General features: G+C 47.0%; 1 protein-coding gene across 8 annotated transcripts in view; it reads left to right on the top strand.

Annotated features, from left to right (window-relative positions):
• MRTFA (myocardin related transcription factor A) overlaps nt 1-21,407 on the top strand; it is a 149,098-nt gene that overhangs the window by 115,629 nt on the left and 12,062 nt on the right. For all 8 annotated transcript variants that reach the window (XM_039489400.1, XM_039489391.1, XM_039489433.1 and 5 more), the window contains 4 exons: nt 14,567-14,622; nt 17,491-17,566; nt 18,397-18,558; nt 20,434-20,609. In XM_039489400.1, coding sequence (XP_039345334.1) covers nt 14,567-14,622; nt 17,491-17,566; nt 18,397-18,558; nt 20,434-20,609 — 470 coding nt within the window. The remainder of the gene's footprint in view (nt 1-14,566; nt 14,623-17,490; nt 17,567-18,396; nt 18,559-20,433; nt 20,610-21,407) is intronic.

The raw sequence follows: 21,407 nt of genomic DNA, 5'->3' as shown, positions 1-21,407 counted from the left end.
GCTGCCAAAGACCTGGAGTGAATGAAGGGCTCCTTGCCGCCGAAATGCCGCTGAAAACCCAGACTGCTGTTGGGCCAGGGCTTGCGGGGCCCCTGTGGGGCCCGGGGCCTTGGGCAAATTGCCCCACTTGCCCACCCCTCTGGGTGGCCCTGGCTCCTGATGCCACTTGTCTTGGCTCGGCTTCATTGTACATTGAGGCAGCATTGCTGGGGGAACTGAGAAATGAAGGGGGAACACCTAAAGCACACAGACATTGAGACTTCTGCAGTGGATTCCCCCCAAGCCCTCGTCTTCCCTCCATGTAAAGACTGTCTCACTAACCCAGCCCTCTGAACCAGTAAGGTAATTGCAAATTAAGGGCCAGATTCACTAATATGCTTTACCTGCTTTGTGCTGCTCAGGTAATGCGGAGCAGCTATAAACCCAGCTTAACTGGTTGGTGCTCTCTGACTGGTTTGTGCTGCTTTGGTGTGTTGATGAATTTGCTCCTAACATTAAAAATAAAGATTTAAAGTTTGTACTGCACATCTTCAAATCATTAGAAATATTTCATGGTAATGTTTTCTTTGAGTTTATCATTTAGTGTTTATGTATGACATTTAAAAAAAACTAAGTACATTCCCAGACAAAAAACTGATAAGATGGAGTTAAATTTGAGAGTACATATCAGTAACTTAAAGATAAAAAAACATTATGGAGATGTCGGAGTTATTCCAAAGCCAATTATTATAAACCCAGAAAATGCAGAGTTGAGGCTACACTTCAGATATCCAAACATGTTAAGCTAAGAAATGCACAGTTAAGGTATCCAAATACAGTAGAACTTCAGAGTTATGAAAACTAGTTATATACTGATTGGTCAACCACACACATCATTTGGAACCGAAAGTATTCAATCAGGCAGCAGCAGAGACCAGGAGGGGGGAAAAAAAAAAAAAAGCAAATACAGGATGGTACTGGGTTAAACATAAACTACTATAAAAAAATAAAGGGAAAAAAAATTTCTGACAAGGTAAGGAAACTACTTCTGTGTTTGTTTCATTTAAATTAAGATGGTTAAAACCAGCATTTTTCTTCTGCATAGTAAAGTTTCAAAGCTGTATTAAGTCAATGTTCAGTTGTAAACTTTGGAAAGAACAAACATAACGTTTTGTTCAGAGTTACAAACATTTCAGTTATGAACAACCTCCATTCCCAAGGTGTTTGTAACTCAGGTTCTACTGTAATGTTAACTTGGTCCTGTAGTGATGCCACCAAAGGAAAAATGTGCTGGGAAGAACAGCTCTTTAAATTTAATCAGAGGCTACGAATACTATTATGCACTAATAATAATCATAGGATTATTGAATGGCAACGCTAAAGGGCAGTGTTAAGGCTGGCTGGGTGCCTTAATTCTGTTTCTCGCCTTAACATGTTTGGATTTCTTTTAAGTATAACCATAGCTCTGAATTTCCTGAGTTTATAATGCTTGGTTTTTGGAATAATGGCAACATCCCTGTAAAACATTTTTACCCTTAAATTACTGATACATATTCTCAACCTTAACTTCATTTTAACAGTTTTTTATGTATAACATGTATACATTTATTAGTTGCTTATACCCTTGGTTGTGAAGTGATCCCTCTTCTCCCCACCCCTGCCACATACACTGTGGGCACAGGAGGTTTCAGCTTCTTCTAGAGCAGTGATCCAAAGATTCCCATTGACTTCAGGTTTCAGAGTGGTAGCTGTGTTAGTCTGTATCAGCAAAAACAACAAGGAGTCCTTGTGGCACCTTAGAGACTAACAAATTTATTTGGGCATAAGCTTTTGTGGGCTAAAACCCACTTCATCAAGACTCTAAGGTGCCACAAGGACTCCTCATTGTTTTTTCCATTGACTTCAGTGGCCCTTAGATCGGGTCCTGAGTGGGAATTATCCATTAAGATCAACTGTGTGTGTCCCATCTATTTAATTTCCCTGCAGTTGTGTAGGGGGCAGGAATGGGATGGAAGAGGATACTGGTGGTAGACCTCTCTGTCATTTCCAGCTCTCCTGTTTTTTTCCCCACTATCTTGGTGTTTTTAATGCATGTTGCTATCCAGTGTCTTTTTGCTAACTTTATATTTGGAAATGAGCTGTGAAGATGATTTGGGAGTTCCTTTGTGATCACTGTCCTTAATGTGCTGAAGCTCCCACAATGTGAGAAATAGTGTTTGTAAGGGCATGTCTACACTCCAAAATTATGTTGACCTAAGCCAGGGGTCTCAAACTCAAATGACCCCGAGGGCCGCATGAGGACTAGTGCATTGGCCCGAGGGCCGCATCACTGACACGCCCCCTTGCTGCCCCTGGCCCCACCCCCAATCCACCCTTTCCATGAGGCCCCGCCCCTGCCCTGTCTCTTCTCCACCTCCTCCCCTAAGCGCGCGGCTCCCCGCTCCTCCCCCCTCCCTCCTGGAAAGTGCTAAGCGCCACCAACAGCTGTTTGGTGGCTTGGCGGCGGGGCACTTAGGCGGCGGGTCCCGGAACAGAAGGGGCCCCCCACCGCCGAAGACCGGGCTGCGCTTCGGCGGCGGCGGGTCCCTCTTTTCCCCACCCCGGCCGGTCCCGCTTCCCACCCCGGCCCCGGCCGGTCCCGCGTCCCGCCCCCCCCCCCGGCCCGGTCCGGCCCCGGCGGGTCTCGCTTCCCTCCCCCCCCCCCCGGCCCGGCGGGTCTCGCTTCCCTCCCCCACCCCGGCCCCGGCGGGTCTCGCTTCCCTCCCCCACGCCCCGGCCCGGCCCCGGCGGGTCTCGCTGCCCGTCCCCCCCCCACCCCCGGCCCAGCCTGATCCGGCGGGTCTCACTTCCCCCCTCCCGGCCCGGCCCGGCGGGTCTCGCTCTCCCCACCCGGCCCGGCCCCGCGGGTCGCGCTTCCTCCCCACGGCCCGGGCCCGGCGGGTCCCGCTTCCCACCCCGGCCCCGGCGGCTCCCGCTTTCCCCCTTACCCGGCGCGTCTCGGCGAGGCCTGAGCTCATCCCGCTCAGAGCCGCGTGGTGAGGCGGGGCTGTGAGCTCCACGCCGAGTGCAGCGCTCAGCCCAGAGCTCCCAGCCCCACCCCCTCCCCACGCGGCTCGGATCGGGGCGGGGCTCAGGCGCTCGGACGGAGACTCGGCGCTCTATGCACCGAGGCTCCAGGAGAGGGGCGGAGGCGGGAGCCTCCGCTTTTCTCTTGGGGGCCCCTGCAGAGCCCGGGGCCCGGGGCAAATTGCCCCCTTTGCCCCCCCCTCTGGGCGGCCCTGGGGAGCTCCGCGGGCCACAGGGAAGAGCTCCGCGGGCCGCATGTTTGAGACCCCTGACCTAAGCTATGTTGGCATACAGCTGCTGCAGTAATTAAGTCACTTGCTTGTCCACACTATGCTCCTTGTGTCAGTGGTACATGTCCTCACCAGGAGTGCTTGTACCGACTGTTCCATCAGTGTGAGGCATTGTGGGGCAGCTTCTGAAAGCCAGTAACAGTAGAAAGCAATGCAGTGTCTACACTGACACTGAGTTAACATAACTACATTGACTCTACACCTCTTGAGGAGGTGAAGTTAAGTCAGCATAGAAGGACAGTTACATTGGCGGGAGCAAAATTTTAGTGCAGACACTCTAGGGCCTGTCTACACTACGCAGCTTTTAGCGACAAGGCTGTGTGAACACCTTTTGTGGTATTTTATTGGCACTTTTTCCGACAAAATACTTCCAGTCCCGTGAGCGGCATAAGCTTTGTCGGCAGGAGTGCGCTCCTGTTGACAAAGCTGCGTTCATACTGCCACTCGCGTCAGCAAAACTTTTGTTTTTCGCGGGGGTATTTTTTTAAGTACCCAGGAAAGACAAAAGTTTTGGAGACAACTGTGCAGTGTAGACATACTCTTACATAGTAAGGCTGACGTAAGATGCCTTGTGGGATGGAGGTTGAGGAGAAGGAGCCAGCTGCCCAAGGGTTGGTTTGAGATTTCTGTTTCTGATCAGGTGGCACTTGGAGAACTCCACCCTGAGCTAACAAAGGAAACCATGAAACATGTTTGTGGCTCTTATCTCATTTTTTTTACAAGAGGGTAATAAACAGAAGAGAAAAATTCGAGACATACCTAGAGGAGGAGATAAGTAAACAGCTGGCCGCTCTTTACTAGTCCTCCAAAAGCTTTGAATTAAGTCAGCAAGTCTGAGGTTTAGTTTTGGGTGTGACACAAGATACGTGTGTTAGGAAATGGTTAGTGGGGAGCCTTGTTTGTCAGAGCAAAGGGAGATTGAATCTTTCCCTCCCCCGCATATTGATTTGACAGCAAAACGGAATGTTCAAACTCCCACTTCAAGATTTTTTAGTCGAGTTATAGTATTTAATTCCTTTTTACTCTGCCAGTTGTCTGGCAGCTGATTTTGGATTCAGATCTTACTACATACCCCCTGATGCCCCCCACCCTCCCAAGCATGATATTGGGATTATGAGCATGTGCATTCAGTGCCTCTCCACTGCTGCAGAGCGAAACCAGTTGTGGCTTTCATCTGTTGTTTTCACTCACAACAATGTGAGGCGCCTCCAGCATGTCTTATTACCCATAGGAATGGAGGGGTGCTGCAGGATATCTATTTCCTTGGACAGGCGGGGTGCAGAGTACCATCCAAGACCTTGACACCCTTCGTTATTCTCTGTTTGCCTACATTGGCTTTTGATGTCTCTCTCTGAGCCCCAGATGCAAACACAGGATGTGTACAGAAATGTTTTGTCTATTATTTTTGACTTCCATTTCTTAGATCAGGTCTACTCCTTCCCCCACTGTTTCGTTCTTAGAATGAACTTGGTTCACAGTTCTACTTATTTCTCACAGTAGGTAACGGGAACTTGGCTATTTTTTTATGACTTTCTGTTTCATGGCCTTGACCCCGCTTCAAGTCCGAATTTTACTTTCAGGTGCTGCAGAGTAAGACCTAAATGAAAATGGAGTCTGAGCTGATATGCATGACTTTCATTGTCTGCTCTGCTGTTTGGGAGACAAAGATTTGATTCCTGATCCCCTAGGTCAGGAGTGCTATAGTAGCCTAGTATGATGCCATAGGAACATGATGTGACATTACCCAGGGTACAGTCTGGGCTGTTGAACAACTGTGTCCCCTCAGTTCTCCAGCTGGGGGTACCCTTTACACTGCTTCGCTGTGAGAGCAACCACTCCTGGCCTGTTCTCACACAGCATCTAGCATGTACATTACTTCCAGCTGAGTGGTGAGTGCTCTAGCCAGTCACTCCTGATTTATTATATTGCAGAGTGACACCAGCAAATTCCCAGTCCCAGACTTGTACCCAGAAATGTGCATCTTGTACTCCCAGCCCTTTTCTGGACAGTACATGCTCATATCAAGTCCATTATTTCATTAATAGAAAATGATATGCACAAATCTTGTTATCCCAAACACTTCAATCCAAACACACACCGATTTAGATACAGCAATGTCTTAGTAACATCATACAGTAGAATTCTATAACTTTACATATAATGTCTCCACACACATTTTACCATTTAATCAGCAGATTATCGATTTTCAAATGATACCTCACAAGGCATACTTTGTACAAAATTTATCATAGTCTTGTAAAAGTGGTGAACATAAGAGTACAGACTGTCACAGGATAGACAGTGAGGGATAAATGGATTCTCTTCTCTGGGTTGCAGGGAGGGGAGTTCTGTGCATTACTACAGATAATTGAGGAGCAGGACTGAGGACTTTTGAAGGTCAGTCTGTCAGGATAGTAGCTGCAATGCATAGCCTCAAGGGTGGGAGAAGGAGGGAGGGATTGGAACGCAATAAGGCTTGGAGCACTTCTCTGTCTCCAGAATGGATTTCTCCTGCGAGCTAATGGTATAAGAATGGAGAGGCTAATGCTTTTAATTAAAATCTCAACTCTAGGAATTGACAAGGAAGCATCAGAATTGTCCACAACCAACATCCCTCCCATCTACTGAAAGGCCAAAGAAAACCTATAAGTCTGTGTATAGGATTTCTTGAGGTCCTCTCCTCACCAGTCAGTCTATAGGAGGAAAATGACTTGTTGTTAGTGGTAGTCAGCAAAGGGTTTGTTGTGACTCCCCTCACAGATATTAAAAAGGATTACTTACTAGAGGGAATAGGACAAACTGTTTACAGCTCTGTTGCATATAGTGGAACCTGGTGGAATGTGCTGTCTAATATGTTTTCTCTAACAGTGTTGACAATGATTTGTCTCCTCTGTCCTAGCAGTTAAACCACATTTAATACCAGTTCAATGGGACCTGTTACTGACAATCATTGGTAACATCAGGCATTTTCCTAATGTAGTTGGAGTGTAAATGTGGCAATCTGCAGCCACTGAGTTTCAGATCCTAAGGTCTATTGGGTGCCATGAAGAAATGACTTGGGAGTTCAATCTGTTCCTGATAGGATAGTCCCACTGAGTGTACAGGTAGTGAGACTCCTTTGAGGAGACATCTCTTTTACATTTCTGTACTGTACACTTCGGAAAAATCTTGGTTCTGCTGGTTCTTGGGGACTTGCAGCATGAGTTACTCCTCTCCTACCTCTCGTCTGCTGAGCTTTCCACTACTTCTTCACAAACAGTGATGCCTTATGCGTTTTATTTTTTCACAGCCCGGAATCAAGACCCTGTTGTGCTGGGCACCGCAGAGACCCAATAATAGACATGCCCTGCATTGACTGGCTCTCAGTCTAACACAAGACAAGATGTAGTGAGTAGGTTTAACAAACGGAAGGAACATGGGAGGAAGGATGAATAGAAAACATGATTACACAGACTAGCTCTGTATACCTACTCCGTGTTGGGATAGGGCACTGTAGTTTTGTAGCTTGTTTTTGATTGGGCTCCAAAAGGAAGCAAACACTCTAGGTTGAGCAAGTCCAGGATGAGAGAGACAACTTGTGTTTTTTGGCTTACGATGAACTTCTCCCTCATCTAGAGCAACACTGCACCAGAAAACTTCAGAACCAAAAAGAATGTTCTTAGTGGATGTAATAGAATGGGCTTGACTCTCCATGACGAGGTTCTGGTGTGTACTGTTGTCACACAACCCTGTTGTAGCTCACCAAGCTGTTGTGTTTGGGTCCCAACATGCTAGATCTATGTGGCATTAAACTTCCCTTGCTCTGAGTAGGCTGCAGCACTCTCTCTTTCCTTGGCAACATCGGCATGCTTCTTGGGCACAGGTTCTCTCACACATTTGTAGAAATGGGACCTTGCAGCCCAGGTCCCCTACACCCTCTACACCAGTGCAGCCACCCCTCACCTCCTGACTCCCCAGTAGCTATGCACACCCTTTCTCAGAGCTCCAACATCATGGGTGTTCTGGGTTTGCATTTCATCTGTGCAGGGACAGATGATAATGAAAGCAAGTGGACATGCAGGCTTTGTAAGGATTCCAAAAAACAATTACTCATTGCTTTAGCTACCACAAGAAATACACAGATCTACACAAAATAACAAATGCATACTTGCATTAACCTGCCTCAGTTTCCTTATGCCTCTGGAATGTTATTTGGCTTAGGTCAGAGACCTGTGAGGAGTCCAGAATCCCTGCTTCAGCATATGGCTTCTCCTTTGAATCCTAGTCAGTCTCTCTCTGACCTTTGCAGTCAGTGCTGTCCTGCCTAAGCTTCCTCTGGCTCTGAGTTCCCCAGTGTCTACATCTGAGTTCTCAAAATCCTAGCACTGTCTAGACAAGCTGGGCAGAGCTCCATCCAGGCTGCAGCTACCCCTTGTTTTGTTAGGAGTGATCTATTCAGGTGCTGATAACCGTTAATGATTGTTCTGTTCAAAGTCAGACACATCAGCATTCCTTCCTTCCTCCTCAGCACAAGGGCTTTGGTGTAAGAATATATTAAGAGACAGCCAAAAACATAAGGATATAGACAGTTAACAAAATCAAACTGGAGTTCACAAGATGTACATAGAGAGACAAGGTGGGTGAGGTAATATCTTTTATTGGACCATCTTCTGTTGGAGAAAGAAACAAGCTTTCAAGCTAAATAGAGCTCTTATTCAGGTGTCTGTGTAGCAGAGCTCTGTGTAGCTCAAAAGCTTGTATTTCACCAACAGAAGTTTGTCTAGTAAAAGATTTTTTACCTCACCCACCTTTTTTCTCTAATATCCTGGGACCAGCACAGCTATACCAATATTGCAGGCAACATAAGCTGTATGTAGACATTCACAAATCATCACAATTATTATTTATTTTGATGTATAATTCATTAAAATTGCAGTTATCCCAGGTTCTAGAGACTGTTGCCATAAAAACTTAAATTATAGTCATATAAAAGGATTGGATAAGCAGTGGTTCCTTACCCCAAACTCAGAAAATAATGAACCACAGATGAAATAAAATCCAATAAATAATACCTTCCTTATTATAAGTACCAGCCCTTATCATGACTCTCTGGGCTTGTCTATACTGCACGCTAAATTGGCACTTCTGCGATTGATGCAGCGTTGTCAATTTAGTGGATCTGGTGAAGACACGATGAGTCGATGGGAGAGCGCTCTCCCTTCTACTTCAGTACTCCACCTCCTTGAGAGGCGGAAGGTAAGTCAGCGGGGGAGAGTCTCCTGCCAACATAGTGCGGTGTAGACACTGTGTTAGGTCAATGTCAGCTACGTTGCTCAGGGAGGTGATTTTTTTCACACCTTACATCGATTTAAGCGGCAGTGTAGATCAGGCCTCTGTCTCCAAAACCCTGGGTGAAGAAATAGAGCCTGAGGCATGTCCTGATGGTCAGTTGATTTGGGCTGTTTCAGAGCAAAGGTACATGGTGGAGATCATCTGCTAGTGTGTGCTCTGCCAACAACTCCCTCTCTTTATAGGAGGAGAGTGCCAACTTGAGTATCACTACTGATTGCAACTGTGACAGTAATATATGGACAGAGAGGCGGTCTCTCAAGTAACCAAGACGCTAGCCAGTTTAGGGCTTTAAAGGTCAAAATCAATACCTTAAACTTCACTTGGAAACTCACAGACAGCCAGTGCAGATTGTAGAGCACAAATCATTTACTCTTAGCAAGATACATTTCTTATTAAGTAGGCTGCCACATTCTGCACTAGCTTCAGTTTCTGGTTTGATTTAAGGCGTAGCTCCATGTAGGGAGCATTACACTCTTTAATCTTAGACATGGATGGGGATAGAAAAAATATTATTCTCCTGTTCAGATGAAGACTGGGGAGAAAGACCATCCTAGAAACTACTTCTGTATGATCCTTTACCAGCAGTTGGGGATCCAGTAACACCACCTGGATTGCAAACTGTATTGATGAATGGTGGACACGTATTCTCAATATGGGGGGGACAATTTCAGCCATATCTCCTAGTTGCTTAGTCCTGCCCACCAACATTAATGTTTTCCAGATGGAGCTTCAGTAAGATAACTCACTTCTATGCCCCAGACTTAACCAAACACTGGGTAAAGCAATTGACATAACTTATAGGCTCAGGTGAAATAGAAAGCTGGTTGTCTTCAACATAATGAAAACACTGCAGCCCAGGTCTCCTCATTACCTCTTTCACTGGCCCCATATATACATTAAGTAGGTGGGGAGGTAAAATGGAACCTATGGGACACTAGACAAAAGAACCCTTGGGGATGACCAGGAACTGTCCACTACCTCCAAGAATGCTCAGTACAGAAGGGACAGAGCTGCCCAAAAGAAGTCTCATGCACATCTGTTACAGTCTGTAGGCAAGTCATCATCTCCTCATGATCAATAGTATCAAAGACAACTGATAGATCTAACACTTTAACTGTGAATACCTAATTTTTTTCTGCCACCAGAGAAGATAAATTAACATCATCAGTGCAGTTAGTGTGCTGTACCAAAGTCTGAACCCAGATTGACATGGGACAAGGAAATCAGAAGCATCTGGTACTCCTAGAGTTCTCACCACAACCTTCTTAAGCTTAATCAAAAAGGTTAGATTCTTGATAATAGGTTGTCAGCCTCAAGAGATGATTCCTTGAGCAAATGCTATACAACAGCTTCCTTAAGAGAGTTTGATAAGCTGCTTTCCTTAAAGATGGCATTGACCATTTCCAGCAGTGACATCAAGTCTTCCCTCTTGGCCTTCACCAGCCAGAAAGGACATGAGTCCAGAGGGCAAGTTGTGGAACTGTGCTGCTAGTACCAGTTCACTTTTCTAATGTAAATCTTGTAAAGGGAGTCCTAATGGCTAGAGAGAGACTCAATCATTAGGCCTTCCCAGATGCTCCTAACTGGCTCCTTGCAGTCGTGTGTCCCAAATCCATACAAGTTGGGATAGTCAGAGAAGTGCTTTAGTCACCAACCAACTGACAAGAGCATAGATGCAATGTGGTCCTTTCCTGTGATGCAGTGGGATTATCCAAGGAAGAGTCTTAGATACCATAAGAGGAGATCCTCTGATTCAGGGTTCACCCAGCCAGCCTAATCCCCTCTACCCCATCCCCCGCATCTGGCAAGCACCCATTTTGACTTCTGTGTATCGGTGGTGACCTTTCCATTCCCATCCACCCTGTTTGGGGACAGGCTTGCTTGTTTATGAAGTGTTTGGGACTCAACTGCCATGGACAACTGGGTCCTACACACCGTCAGATTGGGTTGTGCTATACAGTCCCTCTCCATCCCTCCTCTCTAACCCTCTACCACATCCCTCTTCAGGGACCGGTCTTATGAGATACTGATTCTCAAGTAGGTTCAATCCTTACTAGTTTTAGGAGATTCTCCTACTTTGTCGGGGTCATGGATTCTACTCCCGGTATTTCCTGTTTCCAAACCCGAGGGAGGGTGAGACCTATTCTCGACCTCTGTGATCTCAACAGTCAGATATTTGAGATTCCAGATGGTCACTCTAGCAACTATCTTCCCTGCCTTAAAGCCCAGTGACTGGTTTGCTGCCCTGGACCTTCAGGATGCTTATTACCATATTGCAATTCTCCTGAGTCGCAGGAGGTTTTTCTCCAGTTTGTTGTGACAGACCAACACTGTGAGTACACTGTGCTTCACTTAGGTCTGTCTTGAGCCCCTGTTTGAGCCTCTCTCTCCCTTCTGTGAAATCATCTGCAAGTGAAGTATGTGAATTGCAGGCCTTGATGGCAGAACCTCCTTACACAAAGTTTTCCAAAGACAAAGTGACCCTGCAGCAGCACCCTAAGTTTTTTCCTACATTTCACTTGAACCAAGTCATATATCTACCAGTGTTTTCCCCTACACAGCATTTAACCCCCAAGAAGCAGAATTTTCACATGTTGGATGTCAGGCGACATCTAGCTTTCTACCCACATAGGACTAAGCCCTTTCATTCCTCACATCATCTGTTTGTGTCATGTACAAACTGAATGAAGGGTTGAGCAGTCTTTCCAGATGATCTCCAGGTGGATAACTTCCTGCATACGAAGTAGCTTAGACTATGCCTCCTCCCCCCGACCTCCCGAGGGTGTGAGCTCATTTTATGAGAGCCCAAGCAATATTGATTGCATTTCTAAGTGACATTCCCATTCTGGACATTTGCAGGGCTGCCACTAGGTCCTCTGTACATACATTTACGAACCACTATGCCATTACAACTGCATTCTGCTCAGATGCAGACTTTGGGAAGGCAATCCTGCAGTCCGTGTTTAAATAGACTCCGAGCCCTACCTCCAATGGTTAGTGCTTGTGAGTCACCTGCATGGAATACATGACTGCATCTATGAGAAGAAGAAAACAGTTACTTACTGTAACTGTTGTTCTTTGAGATGTGATACAGATGTGTATTTCACAACCCACCCTCCATCACCTCTGCATCAGTCTTTGCTTCTGACATTCGGTGTGAAGGAACTGACGGAGATCAGGGCAGTGCCCCCCTTATATGATCAGGGGAGGGGCTAAGGCCATGAGATGAAAAGAGCGCCCCTACATGTACTTGGCGAAGTTCTCTGGCTCAGAGTGCGTTGGGCGTGCACACACCTACCTGGAATACACCTCTTCCTCACAGCTCGAAGGATAACAGTTCCAATAAATAAGTGTTTTACTGATGTCTATAAACCGGATCCCTGAACAGCTAGCCTGCATCTTATAGCTCTAACCTGGAAAACGTCTTCCTCTTTGGTCATTCGCCGTCTCACTGGCTAGTTAGCAGAATTGTTACACAGATCCAGGCTGTTTGTTATGCAGTTGTTTTAAGGCCAAGAAAAATGTACAGGGTTTGGTTAATTTTGGATGGAGTAAGATTATACAACAGCCACCGTTTTCTGATATGTGAGCCCCCTGATAGAGCACTGGGGAAAGCAGGGAAGGATGTGTGCCCCCTTGACATTTTCAGAGGTCAAATATGAAGTTGTCTGTCTCGCTGCCAGGATAGAGCAAACTACAAACCAGTGTTTGTTTCCAAAGGAATACCTGCGAGAGATTAAAATTGTCCTTTAGGGTAACTGTTTAGCCATCCTGCCATACTTTTGTTTTGTTTTGTTTTATGAGGAAAGTCTCTTCCCTCTTGTTTGGTTTGTCTATATTCAGAATGTTCCCTGAACTACAGTGAAGCTAACCAAACTGAGAGAGGTTGCATCATAAAGATGGTTGTAACTATGTCAAGAAAATTACATTTAACTCCCACAACATGCACAGAGACGTGCTGCCTCCAGTATGATGGCAGAACTATGCAGAAAGGAAAGTTGGCAGAGCTACTACACAACATAAGTATTAGTCATGGAGTGCTACTGAAAACTCAGGATAAGTCCTGCTTTGGCATCTTCTCCCAAATGGCTCTTCAGTTGGTTGCCTGATGCACAGTATCATTATACGTTGGGGGAAGAAACACAGACCTATGTTAACCTAGAATCACAGATTGTCAGGGTTGGAAGGGACCTCAGGAGGTCATCTAGTCCAACCCCCTGCTCAAAGCAGGACTAATCCCCAGACAGATTTTTGCCCCAGATCCCTAAGTGGCCTCCTCAAGGATTGAACTCACCACCCCGGGTTTAGTAGGCTAATGCTCAAACCACTGAGCTATCCCACTTATTTATTCATATGTGCCATGCACAAAATAGAAGTTAAGGTTAGTGTTTAAGGGGGATGGGTGTGGGTTCACAAACACCTCTCTTGCATCTGACGAAGTGGATATTCACCCACGAAAGCTCATGCTCCAAAACGTCTGTTAGTCTATAAGGTGCCACAGGACTCTTTGCTGCTTTTACAAACACCTCTCTGGGGCTTGAAAATAACTTTTCCCAACAACCTTGGTCTCTTGCTGTTCATCAATGACTATCATAAATTACCCTGAAATTTAATAGTCCCAGCCAATCAGAATGTAGAGATTTTGTACAGTTATTGGGCCACAATTCTATACACATTCCCTGCACTCCCCTTGCCAGCTTGCACAATGCCTTTTGGTTATTTCTCAATAACCGGATAGCTTGAAAATCCCATTAGCCTGGCTCAGAGGCATTATTAGCCCATCAGAGTGCAGGTATTTTTATACTCACTGTGGTTATTTCTCAATAACTGCAGTTATTGTACAAATTGTTCTACTCTGGCTACTACAGTATAAATCTCTTCTGTTATTGGCTACTGCCCCTCAGATTCCCAGTATATGGACTAAATTGTGCTTTCTGTTACACTGATGTAAATCTGAAGTAACTCCATCACGTTCCACAATAGACATGGCGTCCTCAGCTTCTGACCTTTACTCACCAGACCTCATCCACTCCTCCTTCCCCTGTGCAAAAGCTTAGTGCACCACACACATTGAGAGTAACTCCTTTGTACATTCAATTTAAGCAAAGATTTTCACATTTTGAATAATTTTCTAATGTTTCATTATTAAACCATATCTCCCAAACAACTTAACCTATAAACATTAAAATTAGTCTTATTCGCTATTCTTGAATGAAATCTAGTGCATGGGTAAGGCCTGGATACAACATTTTGGAGTTATTCATCTTTGAAGTTTAAACCTCCTAATAGTAGCTCATATATAGTGCTTTTCCTCTTGATCCCAGAGCGCTTTACAAAGGAGGTCAGTACCATCCCCATTTTACAGATGGTGAAACTGACTTTCTGTGATGTTGAATGGCAATGGAGAGGTTTTACAATTCATGAGGCTCCTCCCCATCATTCCATTCTCACATGCCTCTTCAGGTATGCTGGTACCTACCACTGGAGTCAGGGTCCAGAGTATTTTACCACCATGGGAAAGCTTGCTGAGGCTATTTTGTAACTCCATATCTGATTTTTGACCCTCATTCCTATGCCCCAGCAGATGAACAGATGAAGTTTACATGTGGTAGTTCAGAGGCAAATCCAAGTGAACATCTAGCCCACACTATGAATTTTAGCAAAATCAAAAAGGGTCAAATCTTCAGCTGGTATAAACTGACATAACGCCCTTTGAGGTTGGTAGAGCTGCGTTGATTTATACCTGCTGAGAATTTTGTCCAGTGTGTTGAACATAGGCATAAGGCAGCTGCTGTGAGCATTTCTTGTAACTTTAGTTTGTTAGCCCTAAGTGACATGGGAGTGGAGAGGGTGGGGGCTCCACCATTTAAATTAATTCTATAAATGTTGTTCTCCCACAGCTCTGAAAAGTCCAGCTGCATTTCATGAACAGAGAAGGAGCTTGGAGCGTGCCAGGGTAAGAGAGTTTACTCTTTCAAGTTTAAGGGAAATTGGGAGTGGGACAGTATTTTCTCTTTATTACCCTGGAAACCCCATGTCTCTAAATGAGACCGCAAAGGATTACAGCCACATTCTGGAAGCACTATATCGCACATGCACCCACATCTATGCATTTTTGTATGAGGTGGTGACTTCTCCCCCGTTCTGCCTGATCCTGACTAGATTACTCGTAAGAGGATTCTGCGCCAAAAAATTAAAAATTCTGCACACAATATTTTAAAATTCTACAAACTTCATTTGTCAATAAATAAATGTGGAGGCTCCGGCATGGCAGTAGGAGCATAGGCTACGTGGAGGTGGGAGATCACTCTGCAGGTGCTCCTCCCACTCCAGAACATGGACTTGGCAGTGAGTCTTCATCCAGTCCTGACACAGCGCAAGAACCAGGCCTCCCCTGGCTCTGCCTTGCAGGATCTAAGTGTGGGTGGAGCCAGGTGTGAGATGAGAGGATTCTGTGTGGAGCAGGCGGCTCAGTGGGGGACTGGGTGCAGGGGGATCTGGATGCATAGGACTTCATTGGGGGGTTCTGGGTGCAGTGGTAATGGAACTCTGCAGAGAGGTCCAGGTGAAGGTCCTTGGGGCTTGGCAGGGGGCAGCTGGTTGGGGCTCAGTGGGGTGGAGGTCCAGGTGTGGGGGGCTCATCAGGGTGGTCCTGATGCAGGGGGTGGGGCTCATTGGGGTGGAGGGTCAAGTGCAGGGGACTCAGCAAGGGGTGGTGTGGGTGAAGGGGTGGAGATCCAGGTGCTAGGCAGTGGGGCTTGGCAGGGGGTCTGGGTGCAGGGGCTCCAGATGCAAGGGGTGAGGTGTGGAGGAGGGGGTTTTCAAGTGTGGGGAGCTCAGTGCGGAGGGTTCTGGATGCAGGGGGGTGAGGCTTGGTAGGGGGGTCCAGATGAACAGGGGTTGGGCGGACAGGGGAGCACCTGCTCCCAGTGACCCCACCCCCTGCAGCTGAGGAGCAATGGGGGCAGAAAACAGGGATGGGTGGTGTGGAGCTTCCTTTAGCCAGGGGAGGTTTCTGGGTGTGGGTCTGCCCCAGCCCTATCTTGCAGTGGAAGAGCAAGTCCCATTTTCGCCCAGCCCAGCCCAGCTCAGCTGGGACTAGTAGCTGAGCCCGGTGCAGAGTAGGAGCCACCAGCTGGGCCGTCCCAACTGTGCCCTCTCCCCTGTCCCCTCCGCAGTGATTTACCTCTCCACCAGCTGCCCAAAATCATAGAATCATAGAAAAATGATGTGCTTGTGCTGCTGGGCAGGGATGCGTGACCACTTTTGCGGCTTCCCTTTGCTTCCCCATCAGAAGGTCTGCTTCCCCACAGAAAAATGACTTTCTGACAGGGAAGCAAAGAAATCTGGGGGGACATGAATTGTGCACATGTGCAGTGATGCAGAATTCCCCCAGGAGTAAATGCGAGTTGAGGGCAATGCTTCAGGTTTCCCCACACTCTTCTTTCTGGAGATCACCAGTATTCATAACCCCATGCACACCTGATGCAGCTATTTTTGTGACATATTTTCTACCCTTGGATGGCAATAGCCTAAGTATGTTTTGCTTCCTTTGAGCCAAAGGATGTTACTTCTGTGCAATGTTTGCATTTTTGTTAGTCTGGAGTGCTTCCAAACCCTGGGTGATCTTCCCTTTAAAACCAGCAGCTTGATGGAGGAGATCCCAAATAGTCTTGGTTAGAGACTAAAAATCACAAACCTGTGGATCTTGAGAAAGAGGAAGCCAAGAGTGAGAGAGAGGCACCACACTTCATGTTGTAGCTGCTTGTACAGTGGGGTTTCTTGATTATTTCAGTTCCCCAAAAGGCCTCTGGGGAGTGTTCTTCAGAGCAGCCCACAGGGGAATGGTGCCTACTCTGACAGTTGGGTTGAGTTTTATTTCAAAAGTAAAAGCAATACAAAATTAGAGAAATGACATCTCTGATGGAACATTGCAGACAACACCACTACAAACTTTCTGAAAAGACTGAAACAAGTACCACTGTCTTAGATTTGTTTTGCTTGGAGAGCAGCATCCCCCTGGCTGTAGATTCTGCCTCCCGTTTCTTCTAAAAATTAATTGTTAAATTACTTTTTGGGTCTTGGCAGTGGGTGAGTGCATTTTTATATTTGAAAAAAAAATTGTTATAAGGCCTCCTATGGGTCCATTCCTGTGGTCAGCACTTATCGTTCTGTACCCACTGACCCTAGTCTCCCTTTCCCTGGGCTGTCTGGGAGTGCTGCGTAGGAAGCATGCTGAGCTTGTAGTGGGGCTTGCCACAGAAGTTAGGTCCAGCTGGTCAGAGAACTAGACAGCGTCTTCAGTTTAACTGCTCCATTTGTTGTCAATTCAGCTGTGTGCCCAAATCATGACCCAGCTTCCAAATCCCAACATTACTTTTGTGTGCATTACTCTGCAAACAATTGACCCAGTGCTCAGCATCATAAACAGAAACCCATTGTCTTGAGTCTCTCACCTTGAAGGCTGACACTGACTTGGTCTGGCAGTGCTGTGTATGGAAAGAAAGGGGTTTGGGTCTTTGAAGTTCCTGCTTCCTGCCATTCTGTTGAGGGACTGGCAGCAGCTGCATCCTTACTCTTCTTACTTTCAGGGATGGGATGAAGAGCAGCAGGCAGTCCCTTAGATAAACTGATCCTGTGTTTGAGACTCTAAATACTATAAGATCTTGATGGGAATATATCCCCTTCTATGTGCAGTTCGTTCACGTCTCAGTAACAACAAAAGATGGATTTTAAAAAGCCAAATACCCAGTGCTTCCCAGGCCTATCATAGGCTATATCTGATCACTTGATTTCACTGCATTCTTGTCTGTCTTTGCTGCAGACAGAGGACTATCTGAAACGGAAGATCCGGTCCCGGCCAGAGAGATCAGAGCTGGTCAGAATGCACATTCTGGAAGGTACGGCACGTGTCGAAGGAACAAACGCCAAATGTGGCATGATCTACAACAAGCACTGACTCCCTCCAGACAGTTAGTAGCTTGAGACAGTTACTGTCTACCCCCACCCAAATCCTTATTCAGCTGGGAGTGGGCAGATGATCATGCCAGTTGCATAGTTCCAGAGTGGGTGAATGCGTTGGGGGAGGGAGGCATATGAGATCAAGGATGTGAGAATTGGCAACCATCTTCTGGAATGGGGAACCCCTATTGTAGCCAGCTTCTCAAATGTGCTTTTTGTGCCAGTCCAGAGGCTGAGCTGCAGGTAACCTGTCTAGGACTCCCCAGTAATGAGTCCAGAAAAACATCTAATCAGGTCTGCTATGTTTAAAGCTGCCTTAGTTCTATGGCTGTTTAGGAAGGACTCATCTGCTTCTCACATGGCTTATTTGGTCTACAGAGAGAGATGCCATGTGAACCCCAACTGTTCACAACCATTAGTTGGGGCTGAAGGATGGATTAATGGGCTGCGTGCTGACTGTTCTGCTGACCAGAGAAGAATTGGTTTAAAATGCCCAAAGGATTGGGGGCAATGAAAGGTTCAGCTGGCGAGTGTGGGGCCAATTTCAGGGTCAGGGAGGGAATAGCATACTCCATATATGAAGGGTACAAGGCAAGTAAGAAAAGATGAATGTGAATTGAATGACACCGATTTGAGTGGAGGGAGCATCTCCCATCCAGCGTCAGACAGCAAGGCTCTTTTCTTCCTGAATGGAAGCATAGTAATGCCAGCATGCTCATACTCGGCATCCCAGGATTGATCCCATCTTATTTACTTCTTTTCTGTCCAGAGACCTCAGCTGAGCCCTCCCTGCAGGCCAAGCAGCTGAAGCTGAAGAGAGCCAGACTGGCAGACGACCTCAACGAGAAGATAGCCCAGAGGCCGGGTCCCATGGAGCTGGTGGAGAAGAACATCCTTCCTGTGGAGTCCAGCCTGAAAGAAGCCATCATTGGTAAGTGTGGTAGGGGATATGTATTTCTGGGGAGGCTCTCAGGTAACCCATCCTTTTGCCCTATGGGAAAAATACCATGAGATTTCATTCCCATGCCAAAACTTCAGCCTCTCCAGTTGCAGGATTCTGTAAAGCAAAGCTCCCTTCCCAGCCTGGATAGCAGTGGAGAGACTCTAGATTATAAGGAATGCTGGGCTCCCAGAATAAAATGAGATTGATCCCCAAACCACAGGACTGAAGAACTGTTGTGCGATTGTGTTTCCTAACTTGTGCATTCCCTCTATCTGTATAACAAATGTATTTAACCCTTCATCAGAGAGAACCCAATGACTGAGTCAGATCAGGGAGGGGAGACAGGGCACATGAGTGAGCAGGTGTGTGAAAACAAAAGCTTTCTGTTGGTTTAAAATCTTCAGAGGATTCAACTCCTTTGAAAATAAATAGTAACAGATGTAAATCATTCCAGTGCCATGGCAGGGGTGAAGAGGAATGCTGAGGAATATCACCCCACTCCTAATTGGGCAGGCTGTATGAAACATAGCCGCACCCTGCTGAAGCCTGGGCAGTCACTGAAGGAATTGCTACCTCCTTCAGAGACTAATGGAGGCATGCTCGTGAGCAAGGATGCATACGTTTCACTGAGAGGTGCAGGGCTGTGGTAGGAGTGAGCCTGGCTTCACTGTCAAGGAAGAGAGGAAGAATTATCTTGTGGTTAAGAAACTGAACTGGGGCTTGAGAGACCTGCGCTCAATTCCTGGCTCTTTGGACACATCACTTATTTTCTCTGTGCCTCAGCTGGTCATCTTTAAAATGGGGGTGATCATACTTCCCTGCTTCACGGGGTGTCGTGGGGATAAATTAATGTTTGTGGGACACACAGATACTATTGTTGGAGGGGGCCGTATATGTACAGACAGAAGTCCAAGGAACAGTTAGGGCCACCTCTTGTGATTGACCCTTGCCCTTTGTGTCTAGAAAAAGAGAGTAGAGAACATCTGGGATCCCAACTAACAGAAACTGCCAACACCTCCTTTGAGGAGGAAGATCCTTCTTCCTTTCCCAGGGGTGGTTGGTCAGGGGCGGGGGTGTGGATGGTGGTTGAGGGGGGGAAACGGGGTTGAATGGGGGCAGGGATCCTAGGGGGCAGTCAGGAAGGAGAGGGGGTTGGATGAGGTGGCAGGGGGCAGTCAGGGGTAAGGGTTCCGGGGGCAGTCAGGGGACAGGGAGAAAGGGTGGTTGGATGGGGCAGGGGTCCCAGAGGGGCCATCAGGGAACAGGGGGGGTTGGATGGGGCAGGAGTCCCGGGGGTGGGGGCAGATAGGAGGTGGAGGCCGGGCCACGGCCCCCCTCCCCTAACCGGCCCTCCATACAATTTATGAAACCCGATGCGACCCTCAGGCTAAAAAGTTTGCCCGCCCCATCCTATCCTATAGCATGCAGCTGGCCAACACTAAAGAAATCGTTCCTTGAGACTAGACAATGCAAACTAACACCTAACCTTCCTAATTGAGAAGCCACCAAACCAAGTTCCCAATGCCCCTTGTCAGGTGCCATTGCCCAGATCCTTCTCAGTCAGCCTTTAGGCCTCAGGGTATGGTAGAAGCAACAACAGTTGTTCTAGTGGATGACCCAGTCCATAGACAAGGGAAGTGTTTCCATACTCCTGCGAGACTACTCTGTAGCATTTGATACTGTTGACCAATAGTATTGATTCTGCAGAGAGAATGGAAGCACCCTGGAAAGGCTCAGGTCTGTGCTTTATCCTCTTATCTCTTGGGTTTGGGATTTAAGCTAACACAGCCAGCCCAGCCCGCCCCCCGCTGGCCAATGGTGACTGTTATACATTCAGTGTTTGAAATTACCTTTTGTTTTCAGTTGGGCAGGTGAACTACCCAAAGGTTGCAGACAATTCCTCTTTTGACGAGGACAGCAGTGATGCCCTGTCCCCAGAGCAGCCAGCCAGCCATGAATCCCAGGGGTCTGTACCATCACCAATGGACGCCCGGATTGGTGAGCCGCTTCCCAGCACCACTGTGTCATCAACAGCTCAGGTAACAAGGCTGAGTGTTGACTCTTGCTGCTCTCTGGGACCTCAGAACCCTTATTAGATTGGGGCAGTGCAAATGCCTGGATCCCGGAATGAGGGATGAGCCATAGAGACATCTACAAGGTGTCACTGCTAGGCGGCTGATTTGTTCCTCAGTAATACATCAGTGAGATATCACTGAAGTCACATGAGATGTCTAGGTTCAAAGTGGTACACTGCTACCTCGATATAACGCCACCTGATAGAACACGAATAGAAAGCAGTGCTCCGGGGGATCAAAGCAAGTTCAGTATAACACGGTTTCACCTATAACGCGGTAAGATTTTTTGGCTCCCAAGGACAGTGTTATATCAAGGTAGAGGTGTACCAGCAAAGCCATGTGTCAGGTGCCCCTGTGGGTAGCTGCAGTGGGAATGGGCCTCCAGTGATTCCCTAGAAGCGATAGGAGAGGGCACCTAGTTGTGCCCTGTTGGGGATTGGTAGTGGGAATGGTTGTTTGGTACTGCCGTGTGTATTAAGTGTATGTGACTGTTCCTGGGAGGCAAAAGGAGGAGGGGCATAGAGTTAGAATTGGGCTTTGATTCCTTCCTTGTTCTAGGATGCTTTGATCCCACTGAAGCGTGCTTCTCCCCAAGCTGGACCAGAGGATCTCAGGGAGTGAATTAAGAAGCCAGGTGGCCATTTAATGGTTGGTAACCTGTGCATAGCAACTTTAGTGGAATGCTCCTACAGCCCCCTGCTTTCTGAAATGAGGGCAACATTGTAACAATGGAGAGAAAACATTTAGCTGTGTGTCTGTGTC

The sequence above is a fragment of the Mauremys reevesii genome, linkage group 1 (genome assembly GCF_016161935.1).
Source record: "Mauremys reevesii isolate NIE-2019 linkage group 1, ASM1616193v1, whole genome shotgun sequence".
In the NCBI taxonomy this organism is placed as follows: Eukaryota; Metazoa; Chordata; order Testudines; family Geoemydidae; genus Mauremys; species Mauremys reevesii.
The sequence above is the reverse complement of the archived record's forward strand: the minus strand, read 5'-3'. Positions and strand labels throughout refer to the sequence as shown.